Here is a 21933-nt window from a genome sequence, read left to right as displayed (position 1 = left end):
TGAACGCCTCTCCCAGTCCCCACTATGGGTTGCCCTGTTTTGCATCGATGTGAATGTCTAGTCCCATGTAAAGCTTATTAGAGCAGTTGGATTTAAGGAGGTCAGATCATTCTCATAGCAGGAATTTAATCAAGGAAATCTGATATTAATTTTCTTGGAGATAGGTATCATAAGATTTATATGAACCATGAGTTTTTAGCTCTTAACCTGCCAGAAATCTGTAGTCTTACAGAAGCCTTACTTTAGACTTAAAAATGTGCCAGGTCTTTTGTTGTTTGTGCACAACAAGAGGGATCTATGGAAGCAGTAGTGCTGGATAATTACTGCTTGTCAGAACATCTTCTTGGTAATTTTTTTAATCATTTGTGTCAAAATTTACATTTCTTGTTTTTCTGTGATGTTCCCATTCCTCTTGATAGCAGTGATGCATTCTAGAACTCTCTACCTGGATTGTTTTCTTAAGGTAGGAATGTGAAAGATCCAGTATTGCACTCTCTGAGACTGTAAAAAATGTGATGCATTCCAACAACTGCCACTCTAATGATGTGGATCCTGGTGGTAAGCCTGATGAGATAGAAGACTTGGCATTTGCTCTCAGTGGTCAGGGTCTTCAGGCTGCTGGGAGAAAAATGAAAGGGCAGTTGATGTATGTACATTTGAGATGCTGTTCTTGACCTGCAGTGTAATGTGTTACGCTGGGAGCTTCCTATTCCAGGAGGCTGTGAGCTGGGAAGGTGCTCAGGAGCCTTGCAGGTGCAGCCAGGGGTGTCTGCTCTGCTCTCACCCAGGCACTCCACAAATCTGGTGCCAGTGTGGTACTTAACTCCAGTGTCTCTTGTCTGGACATATATTTCTGTCCTCCTGGCATAATTGTAAATTGGAAACCTTTAGTTAGTTGCCTTTTTTTTTTTAAGAGGAAATAAATTTCATATTGAAAACACTATTTTCAGAAAACACTATTTTCTATTTGATTTTAGGTTGGTTTTTTTTGTTGTTGTTTTATTTTTTTTTCTGGAAGGTACAAGTTCTCTTCTCAGCTCATGTCCTACCCTCTAGTACAGGAATTGCTTTTTGAGAGAAAGATATGGAAATTACATGGTGTGCTTCTTCAGGTGTCCTGTGCAAGGCCAGGAGTTGGCCTCGATAATCCTCATGGGTCCCTTCCAACTCAGTGGATTCTATGAAATATTGAAGAGTCTGCAAGCCTTTTTTTTCAGTGAAGTTTCTTTGACCATTTTGCACCATCTTTTATTTCTTCTCTAGGATTGACTTTTCACTCCATGCTTTATTTATCACTGCCTGATCTCATCCTGTTTCCTGGGATACCCTATGTTCTTTTTATGTTTCAGTGGCTCAGGAATAAATGGGAGAGTGGACAGAGTTTTGAGGGCTCTGGTTTGCATTCTGCCTTGCTTCTGTTCTGGACTCAGCAGAGGCTTGTGAGCCTTGGTAATTTAGAGTTGCTCTGAGAGTGCCAAGCAGTATCTGTCTCTCATATTGAGAAAGGTGCTTGTTCTGTGCTGTGAGATATGGGTGTAGATGCCTGAAAAACTTTAGTGAGCAGTGGAAGATGCCAAGACTTGCTGCTTGTAGGTTATTTTCAGTAAAGATCTTGTATTCCAAAGAACTGAGCTTTAGCTGAGTCTTGGTGTTGGTAATTGCTCTACAAGACTGGGTAATTGCAAACCCCTTCAACCCCTTCTGGGGATGTCTCTTGCAGTCAGGATGGCTTTTGTCTTGGGAACAGACTAGAGCCAATCCCAGGGCTTCCCCTGCCAGGATATGACAGATGGGACAGTGTCCCTCAGATAGAACAGAGATGTGGAGCCAGCCAAGTACCACATGGGTTGGTGAAACAATCTCTGCTTTGTCTTTCCTGGGCAGCCCTGTGGAGGCAATGGCCCTGAGGTGGTGAGAGACTGGGGGCAGGGTGTGAGGGGCAGGCTTTCCTGGTGCTTGCTGGTGCTTGCTCAGTTCCCATACTCTTCCCTGGGCATTTGCTGTGACCAGTGCCAGATATGGACCTTGACCCAGTGTCACCATTCCTGTGGTTCCTCCTTATTTTGCAGCAAGAACAATGAAATCTGAGGTGTTTACACAGTTCCTCTTTCAGTCAAGTCAGAGTCCCTGTCATCTCTGTGACTGACCACCCAGCCATATTTTGTAGGTGGTGTCCTCAAGAGCTTGCAAAAGGGCCAAAATCACCACCTCTTCTGCAAAGATTTGCAGCATTGGTCAACAACCTGGGCTAAATCTTCACTCTGGTCCTCTGCTAACACAGAGCATTTCTGCAGCCACTGTAAAGCATCATCCTGTTGGAAATAATAATTTTTTAATCCTGACCCTCCCACAGGCAGTGAGCAGTGGGCCTCAGGTACCAAGTCAAAAGACCAAAACACAAACTCTCACCAAAGAAAAATTGTTACATCTTCACTGATTTTCACAGAGCCTTGGCAGTTCATAATGACAGAGCTGCCTGTAATGACTGATCTGGTGACAGATGAACAGCACAGAATTAGGCAGGTTGCATAAGTCCTATACCTGTGCTTCCTTTTCTGTAAATTAGGTGTACAGATACTTAGATGTCTCTCACAGGCCATAGTGTGGAAGATAGTGAGCTGCAATATTTGGAAAGCACTCTTAAGACACAGAACAGTAAATCTTGGAGAATAATGAACTTTTCAAAAATTTTAAAGTAATCAAATAATGAAAGTATGCAGAGTTGCATTGTGCTAGAGGAGGAATGACTGATGGAAAAGAGATCAGGTGGATGCATTTGCTGGGCTAATTCGGGGGAGCTGTGTCAGTGAGCTGCAGTTCAGAAAAGGGATGTGACTTAGTCAAGGACAACACAGGGCCCTGTTCTATCTGCCTCCTTCCATCTCCACCTGACATGCCATTAAAGCTTAGGCTCAGGTAAATTAACAGACATCACCATGGATTCAACATCTAAATTGGGAGTCTTGACAGCTTAGTTCCTGACTAGTTTCAGTGGGAGAAAGAGCTTTTCAACTCAAAGAACAAGTTGTCTTGGGTGACAAAGGTGGAGAAAAAGAAGGAAGAGCTGGAAGGCTGCAGAGGCACAGGGTAAGCAAGAGGATAAAGAAGCATCTTTTCCTTGGCATTTTGATATGGATAGGATCAAAGAGGTTGCAGGCATTTGTCTGGCACATAGTAGAGACAACGCAAATCCCTGCCTGCTGATTGGGTGGGATTTGCAGGGAGAGGCAGGAGTGCTGAAGTTTCTGAAATGCAACAAGGCAGCATGCAGAGGGCCAGCATGGAGCTCTGATAAGCTGCTGCTGGCTGCTGGCCATGACCAGAGGAACAGCAGTACAGTTCTGGATCAGGGATTGACCCACATTCCTCCTTGCAGGATAGCTAGGACAAATGCTCCTCAGATAAATGCATGGAGACCATTATTCTCCAAGGACAAAGACCAACTTGTTATCTATGGGAGCATATTGATGAAAGCCATGCTCAGTTGCTGCTTCAGTTTTCTGGCAGGAAGAAAAAGGATCATTTGACAAATGATCTAAAACTTCTTCCAGACTTTGGGCAACACATTGAAACAGTTGCCCCTGAATATTTTAACTCTGACAATAAGTGATCCAGAGTCTTATTTGGCTCACGTAGGTCTTCACATCTGAGCACTGTCTTGGAAAGTTAATGTTAACACAGAATTCATTCTCTGCATGGGGTCTTTACAGGCACTTGTGACCAGCAGGCATCAGTTCACCTCTGCACAAGTGAATGAATACAGAAAAAGGTGAAAGAACTCTCTCTCTCTGAAGAAGTTTCCAAGCTGGCTAGGAGCAGACTCTGAGTCCCCAAGCCAGGTTCATTGTTAGCTAACAACTATCACCTCCTTAAAAGAATCCACATCTGAGGGCTTATAAATATATTTGATTCTGTACAGAGATTTTGAGAAGAAAAAAAAATCTTTCATTCAAGAGTTCACAGGGTGGTTACTTATCAAATTATATCTCAGTGTCAGCAGATGCATCATCCTTAACAGTTGTGAAATCTCATTTGGATTTAACCTCAGATCTTGGTGCCAGCAGGAGGTGAGGACTGTGGACATTTCAGCTGGCCCACAGCTTTTATGTAAAATCTTGCTCAAGAAACATTTATACTTGTCTCCCAAGGCCACAGATATTGCTTGCAAGGCAAGCAGGGCTACCAACAGGAACCAGTATGAGGAAATGGATTTTGAGCCAACACTGTTGTAATACAAAGTTAACGGTGTGGTTTTAAGCCACAGAGACCAAGAAATTTGGTCTTGGATGTTCCTTAGGATAGCTTTCACTTGCTCCTTCTGGTGAAACAACACTGAGAAAGTAATGCTCTTCCTTGCCAAGCATGTATTTAGTAATTGAAACTAAACTGCATATGGCATGTGTGTGCAACTTAATTGCAGTTACATGTTACAGAAGGAAATTACTTAGGGAACTGTTCTCTCAAGGAACTGTTTACAATATCTGAATCCCCCAGATTACATTCCCACAGGAAAAGTTGTGCTTAACTATAAAAAATACTCTGGATACTAACTGGTTTGGATTGTAGCTTTTTTTAGAACCAGAAGGAATGCTGCAAAAAGGACAGGCCAGGGCCTTCACTCATGTGCATTGATGTAATTTCCTGAGCTTTCTGTGGTTTCTGGATTTCTGATGAAGATACCTCTGTAGCAGCATTGGAGGATTGGCTCTGGGCCTTTTAAGATGATCATGATCAACAAAGCAGCAGTAAAGCAATGTTTTTAAAGCAATCTTTCTTGGCTGTAACTAAAGGCATTTTATGTGCTCAGAGTATTCTTATGATGTGGCCTCTAAAAAAAAGTGTTTTCCTAGTGGTCGGTGTTGAAGCAGAAGGAAACTTCCCCATATTTTGTTCAGTTTGCCTTCTCTGTATCCCTCCTGCAGAGTCTGTTTGCTCCTTGGAGTCTGCCCAGATCCCAGCAGGATCAGGCTCCTATAGTACATAGATCAAACTTAAAGATATTCTGGCCCCATCTGAGGACATGGACTGTTTCTTGTCCTGTTGGCAGGGGACAAAGACATGTTTTCAGCTTTGGAGAGCGTCTGACTGAACAAACTCTGCTTCATTAAGGCAACCTTAATGACATTTTACACTTAATTAGTCAAATAATTGTGACCAAGGTGGCCCAGCTGTCGCTGCCTCCCTGCTCTACTCCACAACAGATGCTCTGTTGACTTGTCTTCCCTGAAGCCCACTGTGGGAAGATATCACGTGTTTCACACATGTGTTTCACTTCATGGTGTGTTTGCCATCCATGAGAATTCCATTCTTTTAAGGACGTAATCTTATTTAGACTTCCTCAGTTCCTATCCTGGCTGCACTCTTGTAAGGTTGTGCTGTATGGGATGGAGACCATGTGTAGCACTGCAAATAGCTGAGCAAACCTCTGCTCCTGAACAGCTTCTTGGTTACAGCAAACTGAGACTGACTCACTCACACTTTGTGAGGGTGAAGACTTTGATTAGATTTTGATTAATCCCTCAGATTCAGGGATAGCAGGACCACCCCTGCACATGAGGAGTCCCCTTCTGCCTTATTATCCTTAAAGGTGCCTTGTCCTGGCTCCCTTCAGGACAAATTCCAAGTTGCTGTTTGGCTTTCAAATATAACTATGCACCAAAGCTGAAAGACTCCATTATCCCTGGAGACAGGAAGGAGAATGGGATATCCTGGTGTGAGACAAGGAAAATGGTTTTCTTTTCTTTATCCTGTGAGCTCTCTGGCAGCAATCCTGAGGTGTGTATGTGTGTGTGCTTTTATTTCTATCTGAACACAAATTGCTCTGATTAGGAGGAAGGATTATTGTATTTTTATATGCTAAACCATTTGATTAATGACTTTATTAAAGAGAAAGATGAACTCTGAAATTCACTGCCATCCACTCCAGTACAATCCAGTATCACTGATACAAACGTATCTGCCTTGTGCTTAGAGCAACCACTCCTTTGAAGAGGTGTTTGTGCCGTGTGGGTGTGTTGATCCTTGTGCCCATCAGTAGCTGTTCCTCTTTCAAAGCTGTGGATTTCTCCCATGTGATTCTGTATCAGCCTTTCCAGTGTCTGCCAGGAAGAGATGTACGTGCACGTACGCAAAGACAAGACCATACCGCTGTGTCTGGGGCTGTGTGACCCTTGGGCAGATGTTACAGATGTTTGTTGTGTGCTGTGCCCTTTGGAGTAAGGACTCCCTGCCTACCTGGGGAGCAGCCAGTCCTGTGGCTCAGGTTGGGATGGTTTGTTGTATTAGGAGGGTGACACAATGGGATACTCTCTTTTTCCCTTCTCTCATGGAAATATATATTTGTTCTCTCTTTGTGTAGCTTCTCAATCTAAAATAAAACCCACCCCAAACAGAATTCATGTTTCCATCTTTGTTTGGAGAAGACCTGGCCTTTTAGTTGGATCAGCCTTGCAGAGGCAGTGGGACATCCTGCTGAATCATGCTGTGTCACCTGAGGGAAGACTCCTTTGGAAATGCCCTGCATGAGGATTGTGCAGTTTGGTGTTTGGTTCTGCTTTCCCAGACCCTGCCCATTGTTGGCATGCTGGTGTCCCTGATTGTCAGCATTTAACCCTTTCCCTGCTGGCATTTCTCCAAGCCCTCTGCACAGGTACTGGGCTATAAAGGGTCTTTGGGAGAGCCTGGATTAGCAGTTATGCAGTGGTGGGGTGGAAGGGCTGACAGACACACCTGCTGCCCTTTGGCCAAGCCAACTGACTTTGTTCCTTGGAGAAGGATTGAAGAGTGGGAGTAATCATTAGGAAGTGCTTTTCAATAGGCAGCCAGGCTGGTAAGTTCAGGGTAATTTTAGATTTGCCACACAGCCATCCACGCAATGTGCTGGTCTCAGAACTGAGGGCCTGGGTTTGCCCTAAGTGGGTTTGATACAGCTTTTCCATTAAAAGCTCACATATCTCCAAAGGGTGGAGTCTATCCTGAGATGCACACGCATAACATCACAAATTCAGGGAAAAACATCTACTATGTAAGGGTAGGTGGGTTAGCTTCAATTTTTTATCTCCCAGAATAAATAAACAAGGGGGCAAAATTCACAAGAGTTGCAAGCACCAAAAAAAAGAAGCAGAATTTGAAGGACCTGCCCACTTATGATTTACAAATTGTGACTGGTGTTATGCCCTGGAATGTAAATCTTACAAAACCACCAATGTGGTGGTTTCCAAAAAGCCTGACTCCATGGTTGTGTCTTTGGCTTCTCACTTCCTAGCTGAACTAGCTCACTTCTGGTCCTCTGGGACCAGAGCCTGGAGCCATTCGCATGTCAGCTTTGCATACAGGTTTTCTCAAGTCTTCTGGGATGGTTGGCAGAGCCATAGTGATTTGCCATATGAAACCGCAGATTTGTGAGACCTGTGGAAAAGGTGCAATGATTGCTTGTCTAATGAGAGCTGAGCTAAGCCTTAGACTGAGTCCCAGGTGCCTCCAGCCAGACATTATTAGCCCTTGTTAGGCATTATTATGGATAAAGAGATGGTTTCATATGCTATTTCAACAAAGATATAAAAGATGGTGAAGTTTTAATTAAAGTTTATTGATTTTATTCTGGTTTTCTACCACCACCTACAAATCTGGCCACCTGCTTTACAACTTCTTCATTTTGTTGGGTTTTTTTGAAGCATTTTTTGGGAAAATACTCCTCACTTCTTTCTTCTAAGCTCTAGGCAGGCAACACGCATTTCTCTTGTTCACATGAAAAGCATTTAAAAGTAAATTTATTACAAAAGCCACTGCTATTGTTCTAACTTAATATTTGCAGAGGAAATGCAATTATGGCCAATGAGCAGATTAGTCCTTTTTTAAAATCCCCAGTTTGTTTGATTAAGGTAGATAGAACTATAGGAAAGTGCCTTGTGAGTTAAACAGAAGACAATATCATTTATTCTGCCCTGAAATGAATGGTTTGATTCACACAGGCTGTGTGGTACAGCTGCACTAACTGGTCACCTTTAAAATGTGTAGGTTTGTTGGAAGTTAGAACTCTGCTATATCCCCATTATAAGTCTGAATCATTGTAGGAGGTATTACAGAAGGGCACCATGGTATTTATTTACATTCTACGCTCATTGTAGCCACCTGCACTGGTTCTCTTACAGATTTCATTCACTCTCATGCAACAAGTTCTGTCCAGCCCCAGTCATTTGTGTGCAACATACACCACAAGGGGTGATGCCTGTGAATTCTTCACTAAATATGCCCTTGTGAGGCAGTTGTTTAATAATCCTTAATAATCAATAGTTGTTTTGTGATGATCCTTTGCTGCAGTCTCTCTTCCTGCCTGGCTGCAGGGGAGGGAAATGGGAGATGTCTATCCTCTGCTGTCAGGGAGGAGACTCTCCGTCAAGTGAGTTGTGTGTCCTGTGGTCTTAGCAATGGCTCAGATTATCAGTCCCAAATTTTTTTCTGGTGTCATTTGTTATAAATTGAAGCCATTCTTAGTCCCCCAGCTCTGCTATTTCTTCTGGCACTTACATAAACAGATTTTAATCTGTGCTAGTCCCAATATTTCTTTTACAAATCTCTGTGCTGATGACTGGTTCCTGCAGATGCCAGCTCTAGTTTTGAAGAGCCTCTTGGTTCTGCTCAGAGAACATACAAATGACAGAGGGCCAAGACATCCCAGCAATTAGAATGAAAAAGAACTTGCTCACATTTTCCCACAGAAAGCAGAAATTAATCTCACATTTAGTAAGTAAACTTAATTCCAATTATTCACTGCCCAGTGAATAATTGGAATTATTGATGAAGAGTCAATGATTAATGAAGAGTTGCCATTGTCTCTTGACCACTTAGCTCCTATTTCTTTCACAGCGCTTGTCACCTTCCTCAAAGGCAAAGCACCTGGACCACACCAACTCCATCCCATTCACCACCTTCTGCTCCACGGCACGGGCCCTGATCTGCAGCTGTGTGAGTGTTTTAGGGGGCCTGGCTAGAGGTCAGGAGGTGCTGTGAGGGAATACAAACCCCTGGAACCCCCTGCCTTTGTGGCTACGTCTGCAATTGCAGGCGGGCTGGCCGGGCTGTGTTCGCGGTGTGATGGGCACATCGTGTGGCCAGAAAGGAGAAGTGCACTTTCTGGTTTTGACCTTTTCCCTGAGCTAAATCCTGCCACTCGGTCCAGCTGTGCAAACAAGTGGTAAAAAGACTCAAATAGCCCAGCTGCTAGCACCGGACAACACACCCAACTCAGCACTTCCATGCTGACGTTAAAATACTTGTCACTCCAGTTTTCCCTCTGTTCTTCTTTAATCCTGCCTTACATATTTCATTTGTCAGCTGCCACGGGTGTGTTTAAGTTGTGTTTTCAGGTGGTTCTCCAAAGCCAGGAATAAAAAGCAGTAGCTACCTTTTTTAGGAAATATTCAGTAATAGTGCAGTGCTGATCTAGAGGAGCAATGGGAAGTGTGTAGGCTTCAGGCAATTCTTCTCATGGCTTTGTAAAGAAATTAAAGCAACATGGCTGAGCTTGAACCTGCTTATGTAGGCATTACCAGAGCAGCTGTCCAGCTGAATGACTGGATTCCTACTGAAGTTCCAGGACCATAAGTGGCTGATTAGTGACATCAAATGTCAGAACAGAGAAAATCTGGAGGCCTTACCTGGAGAAGAAGGTCTGGGAAAATGGAAAAGTGCAGGGCTGAAATTCACAGCAACATCAGAAAAATTGAGAGAGAGTCTGGGAAACAGAGGCTGGAAAGAATTAACCTAGATAAGAGTAATTACCTGCACTTCTGCTGGTGGGAAATGGTAGGTGAAGGAGCAGGATCAGGAAGTTAAGGGCAGTCAGAAGTAGGAGTCCTGTGCTGTGAATAAGGCAGATCCTGTTCCAGGGTGTGTAAGCAGGATCACAGCCTGGAATACCCCACCAGTTCTGCCTAAGCACAGCCTAAGTACAGCTCCATGCTGGAGCTTGGGATCAGTGTTAAGCTTCAAAGAAATGTGGTCCAAAGAATGAGAATGAAGTAAGAACAGAGAGAATGGTCCAAAATGTGGAAATCCTGACCTCTGGGGAAAGGAAAAGGCTAATAAGCCTTGAGAAGAGAAGGACAGACACCTGCAAACACTTTTCAAAGAAGGGTTAGGCAGCCCAAACAGAGTCCTGAGCAGTTTGTACAAAGACTAATTAATATTGTTATCAGTTAGGGAAGAGATAGGTTAGGTCCAAACCCTGCATTTGCTGATGTCTCTTCCATCCCAAACATTTGCACTGCGAGACTGAAATTTGATGCTGAAGATAGTGCAGATGCTATGCAAGAACATATGGTGCACCTCCAGGCTTCAGGTTTCATCCCAGAGAGCTGACTGTCTGCCTTGTAGCTTGAAACCCTTCAGGGCAGAAGAAGTAACACACTGATGTGCCAAAGATGCTGGATAACTGCAGGTCACTGCAGTTAGGGGCAAATTAAAACTCTGAATACATACAGCTGGTGTTCATGATGGGTCCAGTTCTGTGCAAAAAACATGCATATTCTCACCACAAAGGTAACTTCTCATATATCAGAAGTACACTGCTTTCAAATCTGATCATCATAAGGAAGCTCTAGTTCATGTCATAGATATGGAGATTACTGATGAATTGTTGCATCCACAGGTGCAGAGAAATCCATTGTCTTTGCTGGAAAAACCCAAGTTTGAAAGAATCCTGAGGTCTCAGATCAGCAAGAAAATATCCGTGTTATTCTTTGCCAGCCTTGAGTGAGCTTGGGTGGGAGTTTGGCTGGGTTGACCCTCTACTATAGATCAAATAAGCCAGTTTCCCTTCAGCAAAGTTCCTAACAAAGATGGCCAGATGCCAGCAGAAGAAAATCGGTATTGTCCCCCTGAATTTCTTAAGAAACCTCTCCTTTAGATCACCAGCTGATTCCCCCCTTGTTTATTGACACCCACTCAGCCCAAGGCCAAGGGGAGGGGTAAGGTTTCTGGGCTGTTCCTGCAGACATCCTGGCACTTGTTTGATGGGGGCGGAACAGGACTCAGACCTTTCCTGCCGGGGCCGGGTGCTATTCAGCTCCCAGAACAATGCCTGGCAGCTCCCGAGGAATTTAAACTGGCTAAAAACAGCTCAGCCTGGCGATGAATCATGACCCATCCGTGTTTGCTTCTGCTTTTCCACTCAGAGGCCTGAGATCAGCACAGCCCCTACTGGCAGGCAAGCGGCTCCCTGGAGAATGAGCAATAAACAACATTTCACAGGGATTTTCTTTCACAAGGGCTTTGCCTGTGTGAACGCCAATAAAAAGGCAACTCTAGAAAGTGTGCATCCGGGGCAGAGGGATGTGCAGCCTGCCTGAAGACTTGCTGTAACATTCATCAAAGAAACCCCAAATACAGAAATACTACACAGGAACAGAGATGATCCTGGATTTTTCCTGACTGTGAGTTCTTCTGAGAGCACCCACCATGTTCTACTGAAGACTTACAGCTCCGCTTCTTGAAGCAGCCCCGGAGAAGATATTCCCACTGTGTTTCTCTAGGGAGAAAAATGTAAACAGCTCCTGGATGTAAATGGGGCTGGCTCCAGTGGGTGCAGCAGAATAAACCCAGTTCCGAGCCACTGGGAATCTGGACCATAACACTGGGATGGCAGGCCTGGAGCAGGCTGCAGGGCCAAGGAGTGTGCTCAGGACCAAAGCACTAGCCAGGGACTTGGGATAGCTGTGCTGTTCCCCTCACCCTGCTGCCAAACTGATAAGCAAATCCAGGATGTCTCTTTGGTCCTTCCTGGCCTAAAGCTGGGAACAATATTGGCCATAAAGCGCTTTATCAGACACTTGACCTCTAGAAAATCACAGCATTAGCTAAGAAATAATCTCCAGGAGCAGGTGACATGGACAAAACCCAGAATCAGCCAATGGACACCAACAAGGAGAAAGGTTTGTATTTCTGCATGACGTGGGAACTTGTCAGGGTATGTCCACTCCAGCCACCAAGGAAGGGTCTGGCCAGGTGCAAACCTCAGAGCAGCCTGCTTTAAAGCGTGGCTTGGGGATCTTCCCAGAAAGCTGCCCCGAGGGGAGGGCATGGCCGGCATCCCACAGGGATCACCCCTAGGGCAGGCCTTGCACCGGCACCGCATCCCACAGCTGTGCCTGGAGGACACCGGGACCCCTTGACCGTAGCGCGGGCAGTCGCCCCACGCAGGGCCCGTTTCAGTCGGTTTGCAGCGCGGTGACGCTGCCGGGGCACAGCTCCGCCTCGGGAAAGTGAATACGGGGGTAGGTACAAGGAAACACCCTGTTGTTGACACGAGCTCCTCAAGGGCGTCCCGGGACGCTCCTCAGGTTCCCGGTGCCCGGCGGGACCCGGGCCAGGCTCGGCGGGGCCAAGGGGCGGGGCCAGGGCGGGTCAGGGGGCGGGGCCGCGCGTGTCGCTCCCGCCCTTCCCGCGCCGGGGTCAGCGCCGGCCGCGGGGCGGGGCCGCCTTCGAGCTCCGCTCCCATTCGCTGTCGGGCGGCGGGGCGCGCGTGCTGACGCACCCGGCGCTGCCATTGGCTGCGGGCGCGGAGGGGGCGGGCGGGGCGGGGCCGGCGCTCGGTGAGTGAGGGCCGGGGCGCGGCGTGGGGGGTCCCGGGGGGGATCACGGGGGTCCCGGCCTCGTTCCCTTTGGAACCCCGGCACCCCCGGGTGCGGCGCCTCCTCGGCCTCTTTGCCTTTACTTCTTGTCTTTTTGGTTAATTTCCGTTTTTTCCCAGCGGCGGACAGAAAGCGGGTTAGGAGAAGAGCAGAAAATAGCAACCCTCAGAATCCCGCAGGCCTGAGAGGCGAGAGCCGTGTGGGTTTTTCCCCAAAACAAGCCCAGAAATGCTCCCCAGCCAAAGCGGAGCTGGCGGGAGACGGAAATTCCATCAGCATCCGCTGCGCTCAGTGCATTCCGTCAGCCAAGCGATCCCAGGGGCGGCGGGAGCCGCTCCTTGGACAGAGCCCTCCTTGTCCGGCGGCCTTTGTGCGGCGCCCTGGCCGGCAGGTCCCTTCTGACAGCCTGAAACAGCTCAGGGATCGCTTTTCAGGAGAGATCCCCGCGGACCTTCCCTTTGAAATGAATGAAGTAGCCCCACTGTCTTCTGTTATCTAAAACCACGATCACGGGTATCATTTCTGTGAGACAATGGAGGGCTTGGGTGTTCGGGCTGTTTTCCTGTGTTTTTGAGGCCAGTGGAAAGTTTCCACCGTGCCTATAGTTGTGGTCCTGCATCCCTCCTCAGTCCTGCCCGAGGATTTGGGATTGCTTCTTCCTGTCGCCAGGGTTAATCTGGATGCGTCGCTGCCACTGGCAACCTGACCTCTGAATTTTTTGGGGCTTGTTGGAAAATGGTGAGAAAGCTCCTTCGCTAGACGCTCGTGTAGCTGGGAGTTGCACTTAGTGGCAGTAGTGTTCTCGCTTTGTTGTTAAATATGACTTTTTTGTTGTTAAATATGACTTTTTTGCCTGATTGTTCTGTGTGTGGGGTGTGTGCGACATCCCCGTCTCGTTTGTGTCCGGGTGTGGTTTGGATATCCAGCTGCCTCTGAAGTTAATTGAAATCAGCAGCCTGAATTAGAGACTTTGGAAAATGCAGTGAGATCTCTGGTGTCCCTTTAAATACCCTTACAAATCCTGCAGTAAGCAGATTTACTCTCACTCCTGTGTATTGGCAGGTTTCCTGGTTTCTCTTTAGCATCCAATTAGCTTCTGGAGATTTAATGAACCTGTGAACCAGCACTTGCTCTTTTTTTAAAGACCAATGGCATTGCAGAAATGTAAATCACTGCATGCTGCCTCCATAAGATAACAAATGATCTTAACTTCAGAATATTTGCCCTCCTCCACACAGTCAGGAAAATAACAGATGGGTCATGGCCTGTAAGTTTTATTTTATGTTGCTTAACGCATGTTTTTCAGATTTAAGGTCAAACTTTGATGGTTTTTACAGTTGTTTTTACTGGGCTGACACCTGACCCAAACCACCAAATCTGGTGGAGGTAAAGATGTTCACATCCCTTTGAATTTAACGTGGCATCTTAAAAATAAAGCTGGCCTGAGGCCGACTTTTGGTTACAGCACATTCACTTTTAAACTTTAGAGGCAGCTTTGATGCCTTATTAAGCTTTTCTTTCTTTTATATATATATATATATATATATATATATATATATATATGTTAAGTTACATAACAAGGGCAGATTTATTGATGCCATTTTTTACAACAACCCCACCTCTTTGTGTGGAGATACAGCCTTTCCGAGGGCAGAAGAGAGCAGTGCAATCCATTTCAGATACCGTGATGTGCGTTGCTTTGGCTTTGGCAGCAGTTTTAGGAGTGGACTGGGGGTCCAGCTGCGGGCCGGGGCTCTGCTCGTGCCCTGGGCAGCCGCTGCCGTGCGGGATCAGCTGCCGGCTCTGGCAGGGCACGGGCGGCCGCGGGGGCTGCCGCAGCTGTGCCTGCGCCGGGGATTTGGTCTCCCCTGGAGACCCGGCGCGTCCTCCCGCCGCTCTTTGTTCCCGTGCCCGTGGGAAAACCCCGCTTGTCCGAGGGAGGGGTGGATCATAAAACGAGACTGTGACAAAAGAGCTGGAGGAGGGAGGGAGTATCATCTTGTTTCCCACTTCCAAGTATTGTTTGGGAATTCTTTCTCGCCTTTTTTTTTTTTTTTTAATAATTTAAATTTCATTTTAGTTGAGTTTGCTGTTGTTGCTCCCTTGGCTGGTCTCTTTGCTGGCACCAGCTGGGGAAGTACCAGCAGAACCACTCTGCTGACATTTCTCTGCTGCCAGCACCTTGGTTTGGGCTGGAGTTGCTGGAGGAGGCTGTGTTGGGTCTCCTTCATTTGGCTCACGGGTTATCCTGCAGCAGCAGTCAGTGCAAGTATTTCCATTGATTAATTTCCCAAAGAGTTAATTTCATGAATTGAGGTAGAAGCTGCAGAGCTGAGCTCCAGGTTTGAGTTTTACAGCCTCCTACCTCCCTCTCTGACTTTTTATAGCTCCTTCTCTCTTCTGGGTGGCTTCTGCTTCAAGGTTTTGGGTTTGTATCTTTAGAAACCAGTCAGCTTTCCACCCCAACAGCCTTCAGGGCTCAGCCACGCCAGGAGGTGCTTCATGTCCTGGTTAATGATGTCTCACTCGAGCCCAGTGACCCCATGGGGCACAAAGTGTTGGGGACATTGGCCATCACTGCAGGACTCCGGTGCCTGGTATAAAGCCCATGTTTGTTCTTGGCATGGCCAGAGCTGGAATGAGATTTTCCCTGTGTGTCGCATCCTCAGAAGCAGAAAATGCTGCTGAGATGTGAGGGTTTGCTCTTACCACTGTCCCACCCGGTGTACCAAGATGCTCCTTTATGAATTTTGGGGTCTCACCCCGATCTTGCTTCAGCTCTTTGTTATTGGGCAAACCCAGTTTCTTGGCACGGAGACAAGGGGGGACGCTGAGATGCCATTGCTCTGTGTTCCAGAGAGCCCGAGGCTCAGCATCATCCTGCGGAAGGAGCTCTGTGCTGATGGCCGTGGATGTGGGAAAATCACCTGAGGAGTCCCTGAGCGGGAAGGCCGAGGGCGATGGGAGGTGGGACAGCGCAGACACGGAGATGGACTTCCCGGAGCTGGCAGGGAGCCTGCACCAGCTTTTGGGGACAGAGGAAGCCAAGCCCAGCCTGCAAGGGACAGAGGGTGTGGCAGTGAGCAGACACAGTCACAAGGCCACTGACCTTATCCACGGAGGCTCCAGCTGCCGCCCAGAAGTGTCTTCAGCATCTGCACCCGCATTTCCCAGAGCAAGAGCAAACTCCTCAGGGAAAGGGTTGTTAGTGGATAGAGCTGCTGATGGTGGCCCTGTGCCTTGTCGAGTTGGCCACTGGTTCCTCTCCTCAGAAGAGCAGCAGGTGAGAGGGTTTGTACCTGCAGGTGAGAGGGTTTGTACCTGCAGGTGTTGCTGCACCACCAGGAAGTCCCAGGAGAGGTGGAGACTTGTTTGTCAGGGCTCTCCCAGCAAGGGCTTTCCATCTCTGCCAGACAGAGTGTGCCCTGTCTAGGCTAAGATACGTGGTGGGGAAGGGCTTGGGCTCCCCTACCCAAGCTGTAGCGTCCATTCCAAGTTGCCAGTGCAGAGCTGGGAACTTGCTCAGGACAGTGCTCTTTAGATAAGCCTCTTGCTGCTGGATGACCCATGCAGCTTCCAAAGGCCCTTGAGATGCCTTTCCTTAAAAGCAAGCCCTGCTCTGAGCAGCTGCAGGCCATCCCATAGAGGGAACAGGGTTCCACTTCCAGCCTCAGCTCATGGCAGGTCCAGGGTTGGGCTTTTATCTCCATATCCCAGCACAAAGGACCCTTTTGTCTGGATGCTGTGCTTCATTTCCCTCATGTCTCTCTCTCCCTTTCCTTTTCTGTCCCGCCCTTGAGCAGGTGAAGGCTTCGGGCGGTTGGGACCCAGTGTCCAGCCCTCCCAGCCGGCGCAGCTCTGCCGAGGAGAACGTCCCTGCTGGCAGCCGCCATGATGCCCATGGTGGCCGTCGGAGACAAAGTCTGGGAGCTCAGTCCCCGTGTCCTTCCACGGCAGAGCTCCTGCGGCCCCAAACCCCGCCCAGCCCCGAGAGTGCCCTGCGGAGCCGCTCCGTGCTGAGCCTCTCTGCTCTGTCCTCAGAGGGAAACGGCCCCTCCGAGGAGCCGTCCGGAAGCTTGCCTGCCAGCACGGATGTCCCTTCTGCGGCCACCACGGCTGCCCAGGACCTGTGTTGCTCATGGGGGGTGGAAGGCAGGGCCCTGCAGAGGCGGGAGCCCCCCGGCGCTCTGCTCGATTACCGCAGCTCCGTGGGGCGCATCCGGGAGATCTCCTCCTACCAAGCCGATTACTGGGCCTGTGCCATTCCGGATTCACTGCCCCCATCGCCGGACCGCAGCTCACCCCACTGGAACCCCCACAAGGAGTACGAGGACTTGCTGGACTATGCTTACCCACTGAAGCCGAGGTACAAGCTGGGAAGGATACCAGAGCCTTTCCTCCACGACTCAGGAATAGGTCTGGACAGCTTTTCTACTTCTCCTGAGGGCGTGTCCAGGTCCACCAGCATCTACGGCCGAGCTGGGCAGGCTCAGGGAAGCAGAGAAAACGGACTTCGGGAGTTTGTGGCCTCTGCAGAGAGATTCTCCACCCCAAGGCCTGGAAAAAGAGGCTGCTCAGGAGCTGTCTCATGCTTTGAACCTTCACCTATTGCCAAAGCATCATTTGGAAGGAGTTCTTCCTCTCACCTTTCCAGAAGTTTTGCTAAGGATGTAAGGGTGGAATCATCTGGGCCAAGCCCACCTGGGCACCCTGCTGCCGATGGGAGAAGCTGGGATACCAGACGAAGCCCCTGCCCAAACTATGCAGGGCAGGTGAAAAGCACCAGTAGGTTTTTACCCACCACAGGAGTGCTCCCCCTGAGGAAGGAGTGGGAGACTGATGAAGAATTTCTTTCCCTGCCTCCGAGACTGAAGGAGCTGGAAAGGCTGGCTCAGTTTTTGTCCAATCTTTCCTTAACTATAAGGATGCCTGGGCATGACCACCATAACCTTCCACATCACAGCACCAGCAAGGAGCCCCTTTCATCTAGGTTGGCTCCTTTTGAAGAAGTGAGAGGTGGGGATGACAGAGGGAATATTGAGGGTTATGCTGGGCTGTGGCAACACCGCAGCTCCCGAAAGCCCAGCTGGGAAAACACAGAATCGTACAGGCTGGAGCCACAGGGATCCTCCCTGCAGGCTTCATCTGCCAACTGCTCTCAGGGACACATTGGATGGGATGTGCCTGAATGAACCACGGGTCAAGGGGCATCCAAAGAAGAGCCAGCAGAGCGAGTCCCTTATCCAGTGTCTTAAGGTAGGCTGAGACCAGAAATAAAGTTTATTCTGGGAAGATCTTGCATAAAATGTGCCTGTCTTTATGGCAGGATTAATTAAAGCTTCCCGTTCTGCATGATGTGTCCTGCCTGGCAGCTGGTGGTAATTTATGCAGGGGGGCTCACCAGAGCAGATAATTCCTTCTGATGGAGCAAGAGCCCATCTTGCTTTCCCCTGGGGCTCAGTGTCACAGGCCAGTGGATGGAGATGTGGCACTCACCTGGGTCCCCCAGCCCACACGTCCTGCACCGGGCAGGAGGCAGGAGCTGCAGCAACTCCTAAGGGTTTCCTGATTGTTTTGTGGATTATTAAATTCATCCCAGCACTGTGCTCCCACCCTCCTCTCCATCTTCTTCCCACCCCAGTGCTGGGATGAATTTGGAAACGATGCTAGGCTGTGTGCACAGGAGTGTTATCATGCACATAGCTGCAAACTCATCTCCTCCTCTGGTATGGAAATAACTCTGTTGATTTAAAAGCATCTTCTCTGTATTTGTCATGCCAAATTGCAATGCCAGGGAAAAGCACTGCTTTATGGCAAACTCCTGAAGAGCAGGAACAGGTCTTGAGCCTGATTTTGGTGCCAGCAGAGGCCCCTGGGTTTCATGCAGCATCTTACAAAAATAATCCCTTACCGAGACGCTTTAAAAATAAATGAAAGCACTTAATTGAACGAGACAATCCCTTGGGGAAACCAGATGCAAATTAACTGTATGGCTCTGGTGAAGAGGATGAGGATACCTCCTGGGCTGGGAGGCGGTGGAGGCCAACCTCTCCTTCAGTCTGGGTGCTACCAGCCTCCAGCACCTCTCCACACAGACATTTCATGGTGGCCCTCAATTCTTGCCACACAGTGAGTGCTGGAACTGTTCAGGAGTTTAAGGTATTTTTGCCTTTTTCCCATTGGACTCTTGGTTTCCCAAGCTTAGGGATGTTTGTGTTCCAGGGTCAGAGAGAAACAGGGAATAGGTGCTTTCCAAAACACCACTGGCTCACCTCTTCATGTCCCTGCACTGTCTCTGTTGCAGAAACAGATCAGTGACCCTTTTTTTATGCTTTGTTGAGCAGATGTTTTGCTGCCAGCTGGAAGAGCTGATCCACTGGCTGTACACTGTCGTGGATGTCACCGGCAGCTGGGTGCCACCCTCGCCGGATGCCCAGAGCGTGTTGGCATCGCTGCACCGCTACCTGGTGGGTGTCACCCTTGCTCTGCTTCCTCCCCTCTCCTGTGCTGCAGGCAGCAAGGAGTGGGAAGCCAGGCATCACTGGAATGGTCCAGGATGCTCTGCGTTTCCCAAGCCAAATTTGGAACCTGCTTGGCGGAAACTGCTCCCTGGGCAACCTGCCACAGGTGTGTGTTTCAAAAACCCTTCTAAGAAACGCTGCTCTTCTCCTTGCCGTGCCAGGAGTTCAGGAAGGATGTAGCTGACCACCGGAGCCTGACTGAGAGCGTGCTGGAGAGGGGAGAAGCTCTCCTGGACTGCATGGCATCGAATTCACCAGGTGAGGAGGAGCCCTTGTGTGGGGCTGCTCATGGACACAGGTGATGCTGGCCAGGGCATCTGCCCCCCAGAATCCCTGACCCAGCCTGGCCAGCACCACAGCACACACAGAGTGGTTGCTCTGGTGATTTGGAAGAAGGGATTTCTAAGGGGTGGGCTGTAGCTGCAGTCACCAAAGGGGTTTTAGAGGTCGAGTGCTGCGTTATGGATGGGCTTTCTTGCACAGTTCCAAAGGTTTTCTCTAAGACCCCCTATTTCTGCATCTTCATGATGAACCTGGAGCCTTCTGGGTCAGTCCCCTCCCCCTGCCAATGCTGCATCACAATGGGGATGGAATGAACAGCCACATTATTGATTTTTAACACTTGATTTCCTTCCAAAGTCTGCCTGGACGAGCAGAACTGTCAGCTCTGACAGACACTGAATTATTGCATTCCTGTCACCTCCATTCAGGCATTTTTGCTTTCCAGCTCTGAAAGACACGCTGGCTCTGATTGCCAAACAGTCGGAAGAGCTCGAAAGCCACGCAGAGCACCTGTACAAGTCCATCCTGGCTGCTGTGGGCCCCGTGCGGGGCAAGGACGCGGGGCAGGACGAGGGGGGTGCAGCACACGGCTGCTCCCTGGGTAAGCAGGGGCAAACCAGCCTTGCTGCAGCAGGCAGAGAGGAGAGGAAGCACAGGAAGAGAAACTGTCAAATTAGCAAACACCAAACATCAGGCTCCATTGTTATTTCTTTGATTCTGTTTGGAAAGCCTGAGAAGGCAGCAGGGAGACTCAAAATAGATGCCCCGTCGTGTTTAACCCTGTCAGGGAAAGAGCAGTGCGGGTGAACCAGCTGCTGAAACCCAAGAGCTTGAGGGGAGCGATGGCAGCTCCGCAGGGACTGGGCAAGCAGGTCCCTGTCACTCAGGTCTGGGGCATGGCAGTGGTCCAGCACAGACACCTGCTCTGCCCAGATCCCTTGCACAGCACAGGGGAGATGAGGAAGGGATACATTCTGTTTTTTTATTTTCTCTGGTTGCGGTATAATGGTGGGGAAGGGAAGCAAGTAACTTCAGGTATAGGGGCTAGAAAACTTGTTTGCTTATTTCTTGACCATGTCCCTTCAAAGAAAACTGGAGGCAAGCGTTTCAGTGGTGCCAGCCTCTTAGAAGAGAAAAACAGTGTCTTAAGTAGTGTTTGGTTTGTTGTGGTTTTTGAATTGCTGGCCTCTACCCAGCTGTACCCTCTTGCACTGGTGAGATGGGGGAATAGAGCGTGGGGGTTTCTTTCTTTGTGAGACTGCAGGCAAAGCACAGCACCAAACACCTCATTTTATTTCAGGTGCTGCCTCTGTCAGACCTAGGCTGCGTTAGCCCATCTCAGGAGGCCTCAGAAGAATTGCAGCAAGCACCAAACCACTTCCATCACCTCTCCAGAGATGCCAAAATCTGTGTCCAGTTGCCCACGGGGCTGATTGCAGCGTGGGTTTGTGCCATGGCTTGAGAAAGGTGCCCCGTACAGCAGGTGTGCTGGGATGTCCAGAGTTGTGTAAGGAATGTACAGCTGGCCTTTTCTGGTTTGTTTTTTTAATAGCTTCCCTTTTTTATTGAAGTGGACTGTTCTGTGTTAGCAAAACATCAGAACAGTTTTTTAACTGAGCAATCCATAGTGTGCCATGCGCTTGCTAAGTAAAGCCGTGTGATTTTAATAGCCCTGTTCTCATGGTTTGTTTATGCTCGTCAAAAATAGGTGTGAGAAGCCAAGAAATAGCAACTCCTTCTGGTTCTTGGGAGCAAACTGAAGGCCTGTTTATAATTACCACTCCCTGCTGAAGCAGAGCCTACTTAACTTTCAATTTTGTTATTCATAAACACAAAAAGCTGTAATAATGAATCCAAATAAAATAATAAACAAGCAAGTTCAGGCAGGGAGGAGCCAGGTTCCGTGTAACCTGTTGCTACCTGCTGCTGGCAGGAGCTGGGTTAGTGCTGTGCTGGTTCCCTGGGGTGAAGCCTTCCCCCCTTCCAGCTATTGCAGTTAAGTCACTGCTGAGAACATTCATCAAGGGTTTCCACACCCTTTCTCCAACAGAAAAAGGGCAGCTCTGAAGCAGGATAAGGTAAGTGGCCAAAAAGTTACAGAATGTTGGTACTTGGCTTTAATTAACCTTTAACCTGAACGGCAATGATGTATTCTGCACAAGAACACGATGATTTCCTCCCATTCCTATGAACAGAACAGAGAGAAGTTTCTGTTCTGTACAAGTAGAAGGTGAAAGCAAAGTTAAACTGAAGCAGTTACAGCAAATTGTTGGGGTTTGTGGGGGAGGGTTGGTATTCTCCCATCTTCTAGATCCTTGGCTTGAAGGGCAAATTTTTCTGGCCTATTGTGGCAAAAATATTCAATATTTCAGCTCACAGGTAAGAAACAACAGTGCCTCTTCCCAGGAGTTGTAGGCCTGCTCTACCCTCATCACACAGCTCAGCCTGACAACCCCAGGCTTCAGCACAGAACAGGACCAGCCCAGTGACCCACTGGTGAC

At 48.4% G+C, this 21933-nt stretch overlaps 1 protein-coding gene across 1 annotated transcript; it reads left to right on the top strand.

The window, feature by feature from the left end:
* Positions 1-11799: 11799 nt before the first annotated feature.
* On the top strand, positions 11800-21101 carry CEP68 (centrosomal protein 68). The gene is given in 9 exon segments (XM_054514446.1): positions 11800-11930; positions 15487-15912; positions 16433-17734; positions 17736-17885; positions 18974-19096; positions 19312-19408; positions 19878-20005; positions 20007-20033; positions 20733-21101. Coding segments are annotated over 8 exon segments (2370 nt in total). The 5' UTR covers positions 11800-11930; positions 15487-15531; the 3' UTR covers positions 20895-21101.
* The last annotated feature ends 832 nt before the right edge of the window (positions 21102-21933 follow it).

The sequence above is a fragment of the Molothrus ater genome, chromosome 3 (assembly GCF_012460135.2).
Source record: "Molothrus ater isolate BHLD 08-10-18 breed brown headed cowbird chromosome 3, BPBGC_Mater_1.1, whole genome shotgun sequence".
Classification (NCBI taxonomy): Eukaryota; Metazoa; Chordata; class Aves; order Passeriformes; family Icteridae; genus Molothrus; species Molothrus ater.
Note: the sequence above shows the minus strand (reverse complement) of the source record. Positions and strands in the feature narration are given on the sequence as shown.